Source organism: Oncorhynchus tshawytscha, linkage group LG09, assembly GCF_018296145.1.
Source record: "Oncorhynchus tshawytscha isolate Ot180627B linkage group LG09, Otsh_v2.0, whole genome shotgun sequence".
In the NCBI taxonomy this organism is placed as follows: Eukaryota; Metazoa; Chordata; class Actinopteri; order Salmoniformes; family Salmonidae; genus Oncorhynchus; species Oncorhynchus tshawytscha.
In genome coordinates this window covers 58366429-58378542 of record NC_056437.1, presented here as the reverse complement: position 1 = coordinate 58378542, position 12114 = coordinate 58366429, and the positions used below count along the sequence as shown (strand labels likewise).

The following is a 12114-nucleotide window of genomic DNA, read 5'->3' as shown; positions in this document are numbered from 1 at the left end:
CTTCATGGCCTGTTTTTTTTGCTCTGACATGCACTGTCAACTGTGGGACCTAATATAGACAGGTGTGTGCCTTTCCAAATCATGTCCAATCAATTGAATTTACCCCAGGTGGACTCCATTCAAGTTGTAGAAACATCTCAAGGATGATCAATGGAAACAGGATGCACCTGAGCTCAATTTTGAGTATTTTTTAAATTTGTATTTAACCTTTATTTAACTAGGCAAGTCAGTTAAGAACAAATTCTAATTTTACAATGACGTCCTACACTGGACATACCCGGACGGCGCTGGGCCAATTGTGCTCCCAATCACGGCCGGTTGTGATACAGCCTGAATTCGAACCAGGGTGTCTGTTGTGACTCATCAAGCACTGAAATGCAGTGCCTTAGACCGCTGTGCCACTCACGAGCCCCCAGTCTCATAGCAAAGGGTCTGAATACTTATGTAAATTAGGTATTTCTGTTTTATTTTTAATATATTTGCAAACATTTCTAAACACCTGTGTTGCTTTGTCATTATGGGGTATTATGTGTAGATTGATGAGGAACAATTGTTATTTAATCCATTTTAGAATAAGGCTGTAATGTAACAAAATGTGGAAAAAGTCAAGGGGTCTGAATACTTTCCGAATGCACTGTATACAATATTTTGCTGTAATGTTCCAAGATAAGAGCACCCTTGCTGAGCTTTAGCTGCTGGTATTTGGGAAATGGAAGGGAGAGATTGATTGGGTCATGTACTAGGACATTTGGTTAGAGGTCAGGGGTGAAGAGCAGGAGACATGGCGGATGTCCTTCCTGAGCTGAGCGAAGTTTCACTCACACTGTGTGATTTTCTGGAGGTAGGGTTCAAATAGTATTTCAAATAGTACCTACCAGGGTTCAAATAGTATTTGAAATTGTTCACATACTTGGAACATTTGCATATTTTAGCCTGACTGGAGTACATGCCAGATGGGTGGGGTTTGCACTTTTGGGATGATTACATTTGTCCCATTGAGCCAGGCAAGCTTAATCAAGCACAGCTACAGTATTTGAAAGATGTCAAATACAGTTTGAACCCAGGTCTGTCTGGTGGACCCCTCCCTCCTTCACTGGCCACAAAATCAGCACTCAGATCAAACATAATAAGTAACCACTGGCAACATGAGAAATGACATGAGCAAAACTAAAATAGCTTGTAATAATAACACATTTCAGTGAATCTGGTTCAAAATTACAGACTACATTTTTTTAGCGAAACACAAAGCAAACAAAATGTGATGGAAGCAGCTGCCATAATTGAATTAACCAACACAAGTCCCCATGCTAGCCTCTAGTGACGTCTCAGGATACACACTGCTTGTAAGGCCGGCTAAGAAAATAACTTTTCCCCCAATGGGGCAGGTTGCCCAGAGAGAAGCTTCTAGGCTCTTTTCTGTAGCTCTGAGTACCTTTGCGATACCTACGCCACTGGAAAAGATTTCTGAATCTGATTTGAGGCAGGCTGGAAAGAGCAAGAAACCTCCAACTGAGCATCTATGGGGGTAATGAGGGAAAATCAAGTATTACTGAGTAGTACCTCATAATATAATCGATTAAGTGCTTAACTACTCAAGGAATTAGATATCCAATTTGTCCATGTGATTTCTACTGAGAGAAACAGTAGGGGAGTTTCGTACTGTGAATCAAGCCTCAAGTCCTGAGCAGAGAGAATTCCTAGAGGTCACTAAGGCAAACTGGGAACTTGTAATATTATGTCGGTATTTAATTCTTTGTGTAATTTACAATCCAAAACAACAAGGCAGAAGAGAATAAAACAAATTTCCCCTTTGTGATGTAGGAGTTGTTTTCCCAGCATCTCCCAGTCAGTCTCCATCTTGAAACAAGTACACCACTTAGCGACAAGAAAAGTCTAAATCTAACACATTGACATACTTGAATTCAACAACGAATATGAGCAATTTCAGGTCTCTACTTGACTTGTGTTTTCATTGATTTGATGGTCAAAAGAAACAAATGTTCAAAATAATCATAATCTAACTAATTTTGATCTCTGTTGACAGATGTAACTCAGCACTGACTGGGGGATTCTGGGAAGTGTAGTTTGAATGCAGGTATTTCATGTGGAATTATTTTGAAGACTTGAGAAAGATGGCCGCCGATGACGTGTTTGTCCATTCCGGCTCCTGTGTACGTAGCAGCGTGAGTTTGGGGATGCACCTCTCGAGTTAGTTAGTTATCACACACCGGACTCCTCCTCTGATCCTGGAGGGAGAGAAACAGACAATAGGTTTACTTTACCTCTCTAACACACAGAGACACTCATATGACACACAGGATGACAGGAAGAATAACACAAATGGGCATCTTTCTAAATGATCTTTCCTCGATTAATCGCATCTTCTCTCCTTGCCTTCTTTCCCAAAATGTAATTCAATTAAACTTCCCTCCATTTTGTCTGATTCGGCGGTGATTAGACGCAAAGAATCGCAGAAAGTGCGATAGAGCCATAGAATATACTAGCACATTCAAGTTAGAATACGGGAGCAGCTGTTCACATCACATGTAGCTATAATATAAGGACTGATTGAACACCCACCCTGATTGTTGTGTAATGTTTGGCAGTATAAACAAAAGTCTGTGTTGCGGTCATGCGCTGGGCTGTGGTGACCGTGGTGACGCCTGCTGCATGGGGGCGGGGGTCTGTCCATAGGGCCCCCCATCCCTGGCCCCAGCAACTGGGGCTCAGAGTGGGCCTGCTGCACCCGCTTCTGCCACACTACATGGTGGGGCCCTCCACAGCAGGACCAGTCCTCTAGGCCCCCTAGGGCCCCCATACCCCCAGAGTCCAGAATGAAAGGCACAGGCATGGGCAGGTCAGGCGGGGGGCAGCAGTAGCTGGGGCCCTGGCCGTAGTGAATGTGGATGCTACAGTCATCCTGCAGTTCCAGGCTCTGGTGGAAGAGCACCGAGGGGCCGTCGAGGACGCAGCCGCCGAGCCGGTCTGCCCTCCGGTGGGGGTGGCCTCCACGGCCGTGGTCCTGGTGGCAGCAGGGGGCTGGGGCTGCTAAGGGTGCTGGTGCTACCAGGGCAGGAGGGGGGCCTGACGGGGGGCTGAGGCTAAGCTCATGGTCCTGACCCTCTATCCCGTGGCCGTGGACCTCCGTACTGTCTGTGTGTTCTGCCTTAGGGCACTGACAGGGGCTGTGCTTCAGAGGGCACACTGGGAAGTCCTTGTCCAGAGCCGGGGGAGAACCAGTACCAGAGCCAATAGCAACAGCAGCCCCCTGCTCCTCGTCTGACCCCCTGCCTGGCCCCTGTCCCTGGGCGTGCTCCCGCTCCCCGTCCTCTCCGTAGTGGTGGTGTCTGTGGCGGTGGTAGTGGACGTGGCTAAACACAGCCTGCGGCTGCTCCTCAGGGCTCCCTCGTCCTCTGTCTCTGTTCATCACTGAGTCCAGGGACCTTGGTCTCTGGGCCCCTGCCTCCATGCTGTCCCTGCGGCCTGTCCGTCCCAAACCCGGCCCGTAGTACACAAACGGATCATAGTCACTGCTCAGGGAGCTGCGGAACGTGGACCAGCTACCATACACACCCTGCAGGGACACGTCGGTACAGTTGAGCACCGAGTCACTGGATGAACCGTGACAGGGGCCAGAGCTGGAGTCACTGGCCGGCCCATCTGCCAGGTAGCCACTGCGCTCCGTCCGGTAGCTCCCCCCAGAGCAGCTGCCTCCCTCGGCTCCCCGGCTATGGGCTCCCCCTTCGGAGGTGCGGGGAGCAAAGGAGGGGGTGTGGTGGAGCCTGGAACTGGAGTTGCTGCGCTGGGCAGGGCAGCCGGAGCGGTAGGCGTGGCAGGAGCGGTGGGACCTGGGGCCGTAGTGGGACCCCAGAGGGTGACCTGCCGTCCTGCAGCTGCTCCCGGCCTTGTGAGGCCTCCCGGGGCCCTCTGTAGGGTGGATGTATCCACAGCCGGAGCCAAGAGGCCAGCTAGGGAGGAAGCGGAGGGTCTGGGGGTCCAGGGGTGGGGAGCTGCTGTAGTGGCTCAGGGAGGGGTAGGGGCCGGAGGGGCCACGGGGGTAGTGAGGCCTCATGGAGAAGGGGATGGGATGCTGGGGGAAGGCGTGTGGGTAGGGGTGGGGGTGCAGGAAACCCTGGCTGTGCTCGGGGGTCTGCTGCAGTCTGCTCCTCTGGGGCTGACGTGACAGCTCTGTACCTGTGGAGCATAGGAATACACACAGTAAAGCAGACTACACATACACACAGTTTATAAAACTGGATTTTTTTGTGGAAAAATGTACTTGTGCTCAAGAGTGGGTAAAGTAGTCTTGTGCTTCCCCCATTCTAAGGCCTGTTGTAGGCGTCCCCTAGTGGTCATGCGATGTCATTACCCATGATGTTGTGCATGCAGAGAGGACAGGTGCGGTGCTGCAACAACCAGGGGTCCACACACTCCTTATGGAACTCATGGGCACACGAGATGATCCTCAGGTCCTGTCCATCCAGGAACTCCTCCAGACAGATGGCACAGACGGGGCTGGAGTTGGAGCTGCTATTAGACCCCCAGCCTCCACGGTGGCGCTGTGAGCCCCCGCAGCCCTGAGAGCTGTACATTCGCGTCTCCAGACGACTGATGGCTCGCATGGTCTGCTGATGGACTGAGTCCTGTGGTCATAGAGGAAGAGGCCGTGTGGGACGGAGGTTAGAGAACTTGGACTTCAGAACTGACTGAGATGTCTCAAAGTTCACATTTTGCTCCTCTCTGAGGGTTTTCTGGTGTATGTTCGAGCTGTATATACAGTGGACACTTTCTTTTGTGTTTGGTCGACAGTTAGAGTACAAGACCTGGTTGCATAAAACATTGTAAGTTAATTTTCCCCTTATCTTTTTGCTTCAAGTCTCCCTAACTTTAAGTCAGTTTTGCACAAAACATATTAAGGTGAATTTTCCCTTTAAATGAAGTGAAAAAGTTAAGGGTGCCCATGCGGTCCCTTAAGTGCTTCATTCAGTATGGATATCAATGTAAACAGTATTTGTGCAACGCAGTGCCTTAGACAGCAGGGCCACTCGGGAGGCCCTAGTCTTATTCTTTAACTTTGATTCTTGGGTGAGATGGAGAGGTGAATCCAACATGTTGCTTTCCTCTGCCCTGGTTTCAAAAGGAAAACATCCACCAGCCAGCTACTTAGTTAAACAATGTAAGGTGCACAATCCATGGCTACAAAGCTGTTGGTGAGCTATCTATCTAGCTACTCAAGGTTCACTTGATGTGATAGAAAGTAATAGCTGAGAAAAAAGTAACTAACATAAACGTGTTTATCTTCTGAATCAATTTGTTTCACCTGTCTTGAATGTAGAAATTCTATTTTGAGATCTCCCCCAAAAATGCATCTCTTTGATGAGATGTTCAGTCAGTGAATCAGGTCGTCTCCATAGTCACCAGAGACTCTTTCTGCCATATGTTCCTTCAAACTACTGTAAAACCCTACTACTGTAAAATGATGCCGTTACCTAAGGAAAGGTTTGAGGGGCTCTCTGCAACACCCTTAAACAATTCCCTTAGGTAAGGGAAAATGATGCATTAAGGGAAACAGTAAGATGTTTTATGCAACCCGGGCCCAGACCTAAACCACTTTAAGATGGCTGCATTTTGCTGAGATAAAGGCTTTTTTTTATTGAGACTTGTGTAAAGTGTATGTGTTGTTGACTGACTCACCCAGGTTCTGTTGGACTTGCATCGGTACCGGAATGCAAAGATCAGAACGATGGCCAGAATAGCCAGGACTATAGTGAGCAAGATACCAACATCATAGTGGGGCTGGAAAGAGAGAGAAAGAGTGAATGTTATTACTATTTCATAGTAGAGATTGGGAGACTGTCACACCCTGACCATAGTTTGCTTTTTATGTTTCTGTTTTGTTTGGTCAGGGTGTGATCTGAGTGGGCATTCTATGTTGGATGTCTTGTTTGTCTGTTTCTGTGTTTGGGCCTGATATGGTTCTCAATCAGAGGCAGGTGTTAGTCATTGTCTCTGATTGGGAGCCATATTTAGGTAGCCTGTTTTGTGTTGGGTTTTATGGGTGGTTGTCTCCTGTGTCAGTGTTTGTACCACACGGGACTGTTTTGGGTTTTCACATTTCTTGTTTTGTAGTTTATTCATGTATAGTTTCGCTATTAAAGAACCATGAATTATAACCACGCTGCATTTTGGTCCGCCTCTCCTTCCCAGGAAGAATCCCGTTACAGAGACATGCATTTAGAGCGGACCTTTGAGGGAATGTAACGAACAACTTCCATTATGTGTCTCTTGATATGCATATATATAATAATAATAATAATAAATACAATACAAATATATGGCTATATAATAAATAGAAAACATGTATTTATTATATAATAATAATAATAATATGTGATATTCGGCATGTGTGTATTTTGTTCCTTACCCATTTTGGGTCCTCTTTTTTGATGTCGATGCGGACTCTAGCCTCCTCGTTCTTGTTAACCAGTCCCATCAGCTCCTCAGCATCCTTAGCCTTCACCAGCACCACCGGAAGCGGCAGGGAGTCAGACTCATGCAGCTACACGTGTGTGTGTGTTGGGGGAAGACATACAATGGATAGAGGAGGGGAAGACAGAAAATGAATCATTGATAAATCAGTCACACTAAAACAATTTTGTCTCTCTCGGTCAGGTCAGGCTATGCTACTTTATTGTCCTCTGCTCTCTCTGACGGTTTCCACCATTCCTCACCTCGAGAGCAGCGTCTTTGTCGTCGGTGACATCGAAGATGACAGCCTGAGCACCTCTCTCCAGTGCCAGGCGAGCCTGAGGGAGACGACACAGGAGAGATGACTGTTAACATAACATGTTGTTATAAAGAGGAGAAAGAACGCGAGAGAGCGGGGAGGAAGAGACAGAAAGGAGAGAAGGTAAAATGAAAAGCTCACAATTAGATCTCACAATAGAGAGCAAAACAAAACTCCCCTGTATTTCGAAGCAGTGTAGTAATCTTCTACTGTACATGGTTTGCATAGTCAAGACTACATGGCAGTCATACCCCACTGTCTCCAAATGCCAAACAAAGTCAAATTACAGCCCTTCTTCCTTACACAATCCCAACCTGGCTGGCTCTAGACAACCCACTACACACAGTATTATTGAATGGGAAAAGACTGCAGCCTGCACAGCACAAGCACTATTCTTAATGGAGTACACCTCTGCTTGACAGTGACACACATAATAACATTGTTAAGCCCGAACAAGACAGGAGATGGGGGAGTGAGAGAGATAAGAATCAATGAGAGTTGGAGGGAGAGAGGGATGGACAGAGAACACATGAGAAGGTAGAGGTGCCTGCTGCAGGGCACGTGGAGGGGTGGGGTAGAGAGAGAGCAATGAGAGGGCAGAGAGGGGCTGTGTTGTGGTAACGTGGGCTGAGGGAGGACTGTATGCCATCTCCAGTTTCACACCAAAACAAACATGGCAGCAGAGCAGCAGGGCTGGGGAACCTGGAAGCAGAGAGTACACTACTGCCCACTAGGCACAAATTAGTTGTTGTTTCAACGTAAGCATGTGGCATGGAATCTACGTGGAAAATACATTGGATTTGTAATCACTGTTGTTTTGAGTGTGAGATTTCAACCACAGGATTATGTCATCATTGTATCCAATTTTCAACATAGGCAAACCTTGTATCAAATATGTTACATTTGTACCTTTGAACAACGTCAGATCTTCAACGTTATATTCACTATCAGAAGAAAAAATAAATAGGCTGGGCAGCACCTCCTACTGGAGAGTTGATGTACAACTATTAATTTAGTCTCCCATCAAGGGTTTTATTAACCAGACCCAACCCAGCTTTTATATTTGTCACTGACTACTCCCGATGTGCTATCGTGAGAATAACTATTGAGAGTTCTAAATATATTCACTATTGCCATCGAAGTCAATCCAAAGGGTAGGTTTAACAGAGCAAATGAAATGTAACCATACTTTACAAATCGTATTTCATCGATGATAGTATTTAGGCCTATATAGCGTTTTCAAAGTCATCAACAGCTATTGTTTCAATTCAACCCACGGTTCAACTAAAAACAGACAATACATTCAAGGACTAGGGTTTCAAGCTTTGGTTGATTTCAAATTGAATCTTCAAGTTAATCAATAATATGTAGTATTCACGTCTCAATCTCAACCAAAAATCTAAGTTAAAGAATAGGACTAAATCCAATCAAACTTAATTTAAAGTGCATTTAAAGTTTGATTAGATTTAGTCCTATTCTTTAAGTTTAGATTTTTGGTTGAGATGGAGACGTGAATCCAACATCTATCTCAGTAATGAATTTGTAGACAAACTGGATATTAAATTGTGTTTGACTGTCAACACAACCAAATATCAACATTTGAAGGAGATCTTCTGCTTAGCTAGTCCCATCTGTGTTTCTGTTGAGACACTGACTTAGTCTGGCTTAATTCCAGTTTTTCTACAAATGAGTAAATAGTCATTTGGAATGGTGGATTCACGTATTCATCTCAATCAAACATCTAAGTTAAAGAATTGGACCAAATTAAATCAAACATTAAATAAAGGTTGATTTGATCCTATTATTATTTTTTCTCTCGATCTAAGTTAAAGAATTGGACCAAATTAAACCAAACATTAAATAAAGGTTGATTTGATCCTATTATTTTTTTCCTCTCGATTTTGTCTCATTGCTGCAACTCCCAGTTTTAATTGTGGAATTGTTTTCCTTCTTAATGCATTTGAGCCAATCAGTTGTGTTGTGACAAGGTAAGGTATACAGAAGATAGCACTATTTGGTAAAAGACCAAGTCTTACGGCAAGTACAGCTCAAATAAGCAAAGAGAAACGATAGTCCATCATTACTTAGAGACATGAAGGACAGTCAATATTGTTCTGGTTCTGGTTATAAATGGTTGAAAGCGCAGTGATAACACATTCAGATGACAACGAAACCCCCAAATCTGACATTGTTTTAACATTGGAATTTGGTTACACTTTTAGATGGTTGAAAGCATCAACTTCTGGCTGTCTTTTTGAGTGGGTGAATAAAGGGTGAAATCTCATTGATCAATGTCTCAACCAAACATTTTTATGTTGAAATGACGTGGTGTGTCCAGTGGGTGGAAACCGGAGGACAGAACATACACTACGGCACAACTGACCCAGCACCTCCTGTATCTTAGAGCCTAACCGATATCTTTTTTTGGGGTCCGATACTGATTCCGATTTTTGGGGGTCAAAACTTTCCGTACCGATATATCTGCCAATGTACTGTTTTACAGTGGGGAAATTAAAAAGTGTAATTTTTCCCCAAACAGAATTCTCATAAATTGGGGCGGCAGGTAGCCCAGTGATTAAGTGTTGGACCAGTAACCGAAAGGTCGCTGGTTTGAATTCCCAAGCCGACTTGGTGAAAAATCTGTCTATGTTCCCTTGAGCAAGGCAATTAACCTTAACCGCTCTGGATAAGTGTCTGCCAAATGAATAAAATGTAAAATTGCCATCCAAAAGAGCAATTGTCCAATAACTATGCTTCAAATGTTGATTTCATACATCGTGACAATAATGACATCATGAGAATGGCCCCAAGTGTTCAGACAAGCATGAGATTCCCTTTTTTCATCCTATTTATTATCGGCCAATACCGATAAAGCGTTAAATGGCCAATATCGGCCGATAATATTGGTGAACCGATATTTGTATCTATCCCTAGCCTTTTCTATCCCTAGCCTTTTCCCTTTCTAAAGAGCTCATATGGGCCCTGTCCTGAAAGGTTCTATGAGGTTTGCATTATGTTTACATACATATTCCCCAATGTTGGGAAAATATAGCTTTCTGAATAAGAATAAGTTGGTGTACTCTACAATAACCAAAGGCATTTTAAGAGTGTCCCTGAATAAATCATTGAGATCAACCTTTTCATCAATGTCTCAACACATGCTGTGAAGAGGGTTGCATTCCTGGTTGAATGAATGAATGGCTGCCAATGTCTTTAATGAAGTGGAGCCGCAAGCTGAAACAACTGATCATCCAGGTCAAACACAACACTAAACAATGTCTAGCAGGTTAAAATAAGCCCCAGGTGGCAGGGAGCCAAGAGGTAAACACACACACGCACACACACGCACACACACACACACACACACACACACACACACACACACACACACACACACACACACACACACACACACACACACACACACACACACACACACACACACACACACACACACACACACACACACACACACACACACACACACACACACACACACACACACACCACAAATCCAGGTGAAGACATCACTCAGCTAAACCATTTATCACAAGTTAATGAAAAAAAAAACAGTTAGAGGAACGGCTCCATTGAACTCCGATCACTTTTTAACACTTCAAAAAACCAAAAGGGAAAGTTAATACATGACAAGAAAAAGAGTTAATACATGACTAGAAACACACTCATTTCATTTGACTGTATACACAAACTGTCAAGAGCTAGAGGTGCACCCCTCCTTCCCCTGTTTCCTGAGTGGGTATTGTGACATGTAAAAGCTGTTGAGTACTGTACAGATGCTGCATCTAAACTTGATCATCATATTGTTGCATGGATTTTCTTGCACAGCAGGATATGCAAACTTAAAGTGTATTCAAGGTTTAAAAAGGCTTCTAAAGTTTGTAATTTGTAATTTCAGACTTGATTTGCCCTAACAAAACATTTATCAACCTTTACAAAAAATGTCCATTAATTATAATCCACATAATATTTCACATTTCCTGTTCCTGCAGGATTATTTGTCTGCTGTGAGAAACTAGTTCAAATTAAGATACGGCATCTGTCTGTCTGTGTGTGTGCGTGCGTGTATTATGAGTGTCAATGTGGAAAAGTGGGGCATACTGCATATTCTAATGGTCCAGTATTCCTCTACCTCGAGCCACTCAGATGACTAGGGTTGGGATCAAAGTTCACAGTGTCAACGGTCATAAGAAGGTCAGATAGAAAATGAACATGTACATGTATCCCTTTGTTGTAACGTCCAATGCTTGTCTACTGGCCCAAGTCAACAACCTCCAACCCATCATTTCATTAGGGCTGTAATTGTAGTACGCAGCATGAGACTAAATGGGGCGCAGCGACATGAGTAAGAAGAAGCAGAGCTTCAACATGTGGGAATCTGCTTTACCTGGAGTTCAAGAGTTCTCTACCAAGCAAGAAGCACATGTCTTCTGATCGAGGTAATAAATGGAGAAAAAACTATACTTGTGGTATGGTACTGAGGACAAGCACACACACACCCACACACACACACACACACACACACTCTCCCTACTAAATACATTTAAATGGCCTCGACCACAGAGCTGCAAGACTACTCCACTAAAGAACCGCAGTAGCCATTTCAGGAATACATCATAATATTCTATTATGTCATTATAGTATCACAATGTGGACCGGTGGCAGTGGTCAAATGCTGGCTAATAATCCCATAGGTTTCTGTGAAGCCACAAAGCCGGAAAGGAAACAAACTCAAATAACAGAAAGAACTCATGCTATGACATGACTCTTGGAATTATATTTAACGTTTATTTATTCTTTTACAATCCCTTTAACAAATGAATGCAGACTAAAACAAGGCAATGAGAGCCAAAATGTATGTGGAAACATTCCTGTTTTGTTATGGTCGGAGGAACAGTACTGTAACAGCCAGCTTTGTGGTTAGCAAACATCCATCCTAGTGATACAACAACATGATAGGACAGATTTGATCGGTAGATAGAAAGCACCTCCACTTGGCGTTTGAACAAAAAACAAACTCTCCACTTGTGCCATCATGACAGATTTAACTTCATACAAATGTCATCAATTAAAGTCTGACAAAACCAGAGCTAGCTGTGTCAAAGGTATTATAGACATATTCATTCTGTACTATTCCTACAGAGTACAATTTACATTTTGATGTTTTGTCATATAGCAGACACTTATCCAGAGTAGACTTGGGCGGTATACCGTATATACCCTATACCAGGGTATTTGGAAATAGCCACGGGATGGTTTTTCCAATAATGCCAATACCGTTGAAACTATTTAGTTGAAGTTTATCAATA

The 12114-nt window shown here is 44.1% G+C and overlaps 1 protein-coding gene across 1 annotated transcript in view; it reads right to left on the bottom strand.

The window, feature by feature from the left end:
• Positions 1–527: 527 nt before the first annotated feature.
• LOC112258342 (E3 ubiquitin-protein ligase RNF43) overlaps positions 528–12114 on the bottom strand; it is a 158057-nt gene continuing 146470 nt past the window's right edge. Inside the window, exons 3-8 of the mRNA XM_024432662.2 lie at positions 6732–6806; positions 6425–6559; positions 5695–5796; positions 4370–4643; positions 2581–4194; positions 528–2246 (exon numbers count right to left, since the gene is read on the bottom strand). Of these exons, the coding sequence (XP_024288430.1) occupies positions 2221–2246; positions 2581–4194; positions 4370–4643; positions 5695–5796; positions 6425–6559; positions 6732–6806 (2226 nt within the window). The 3' untranslated portion in view covers positions 528–2220. The remainder of the gene's footprint in view (positions 2247–2580; positions 4195–4369; positions 4644–5694; positions 5797–6424; positions 6560–6731; positions 6807–12114) is intronic.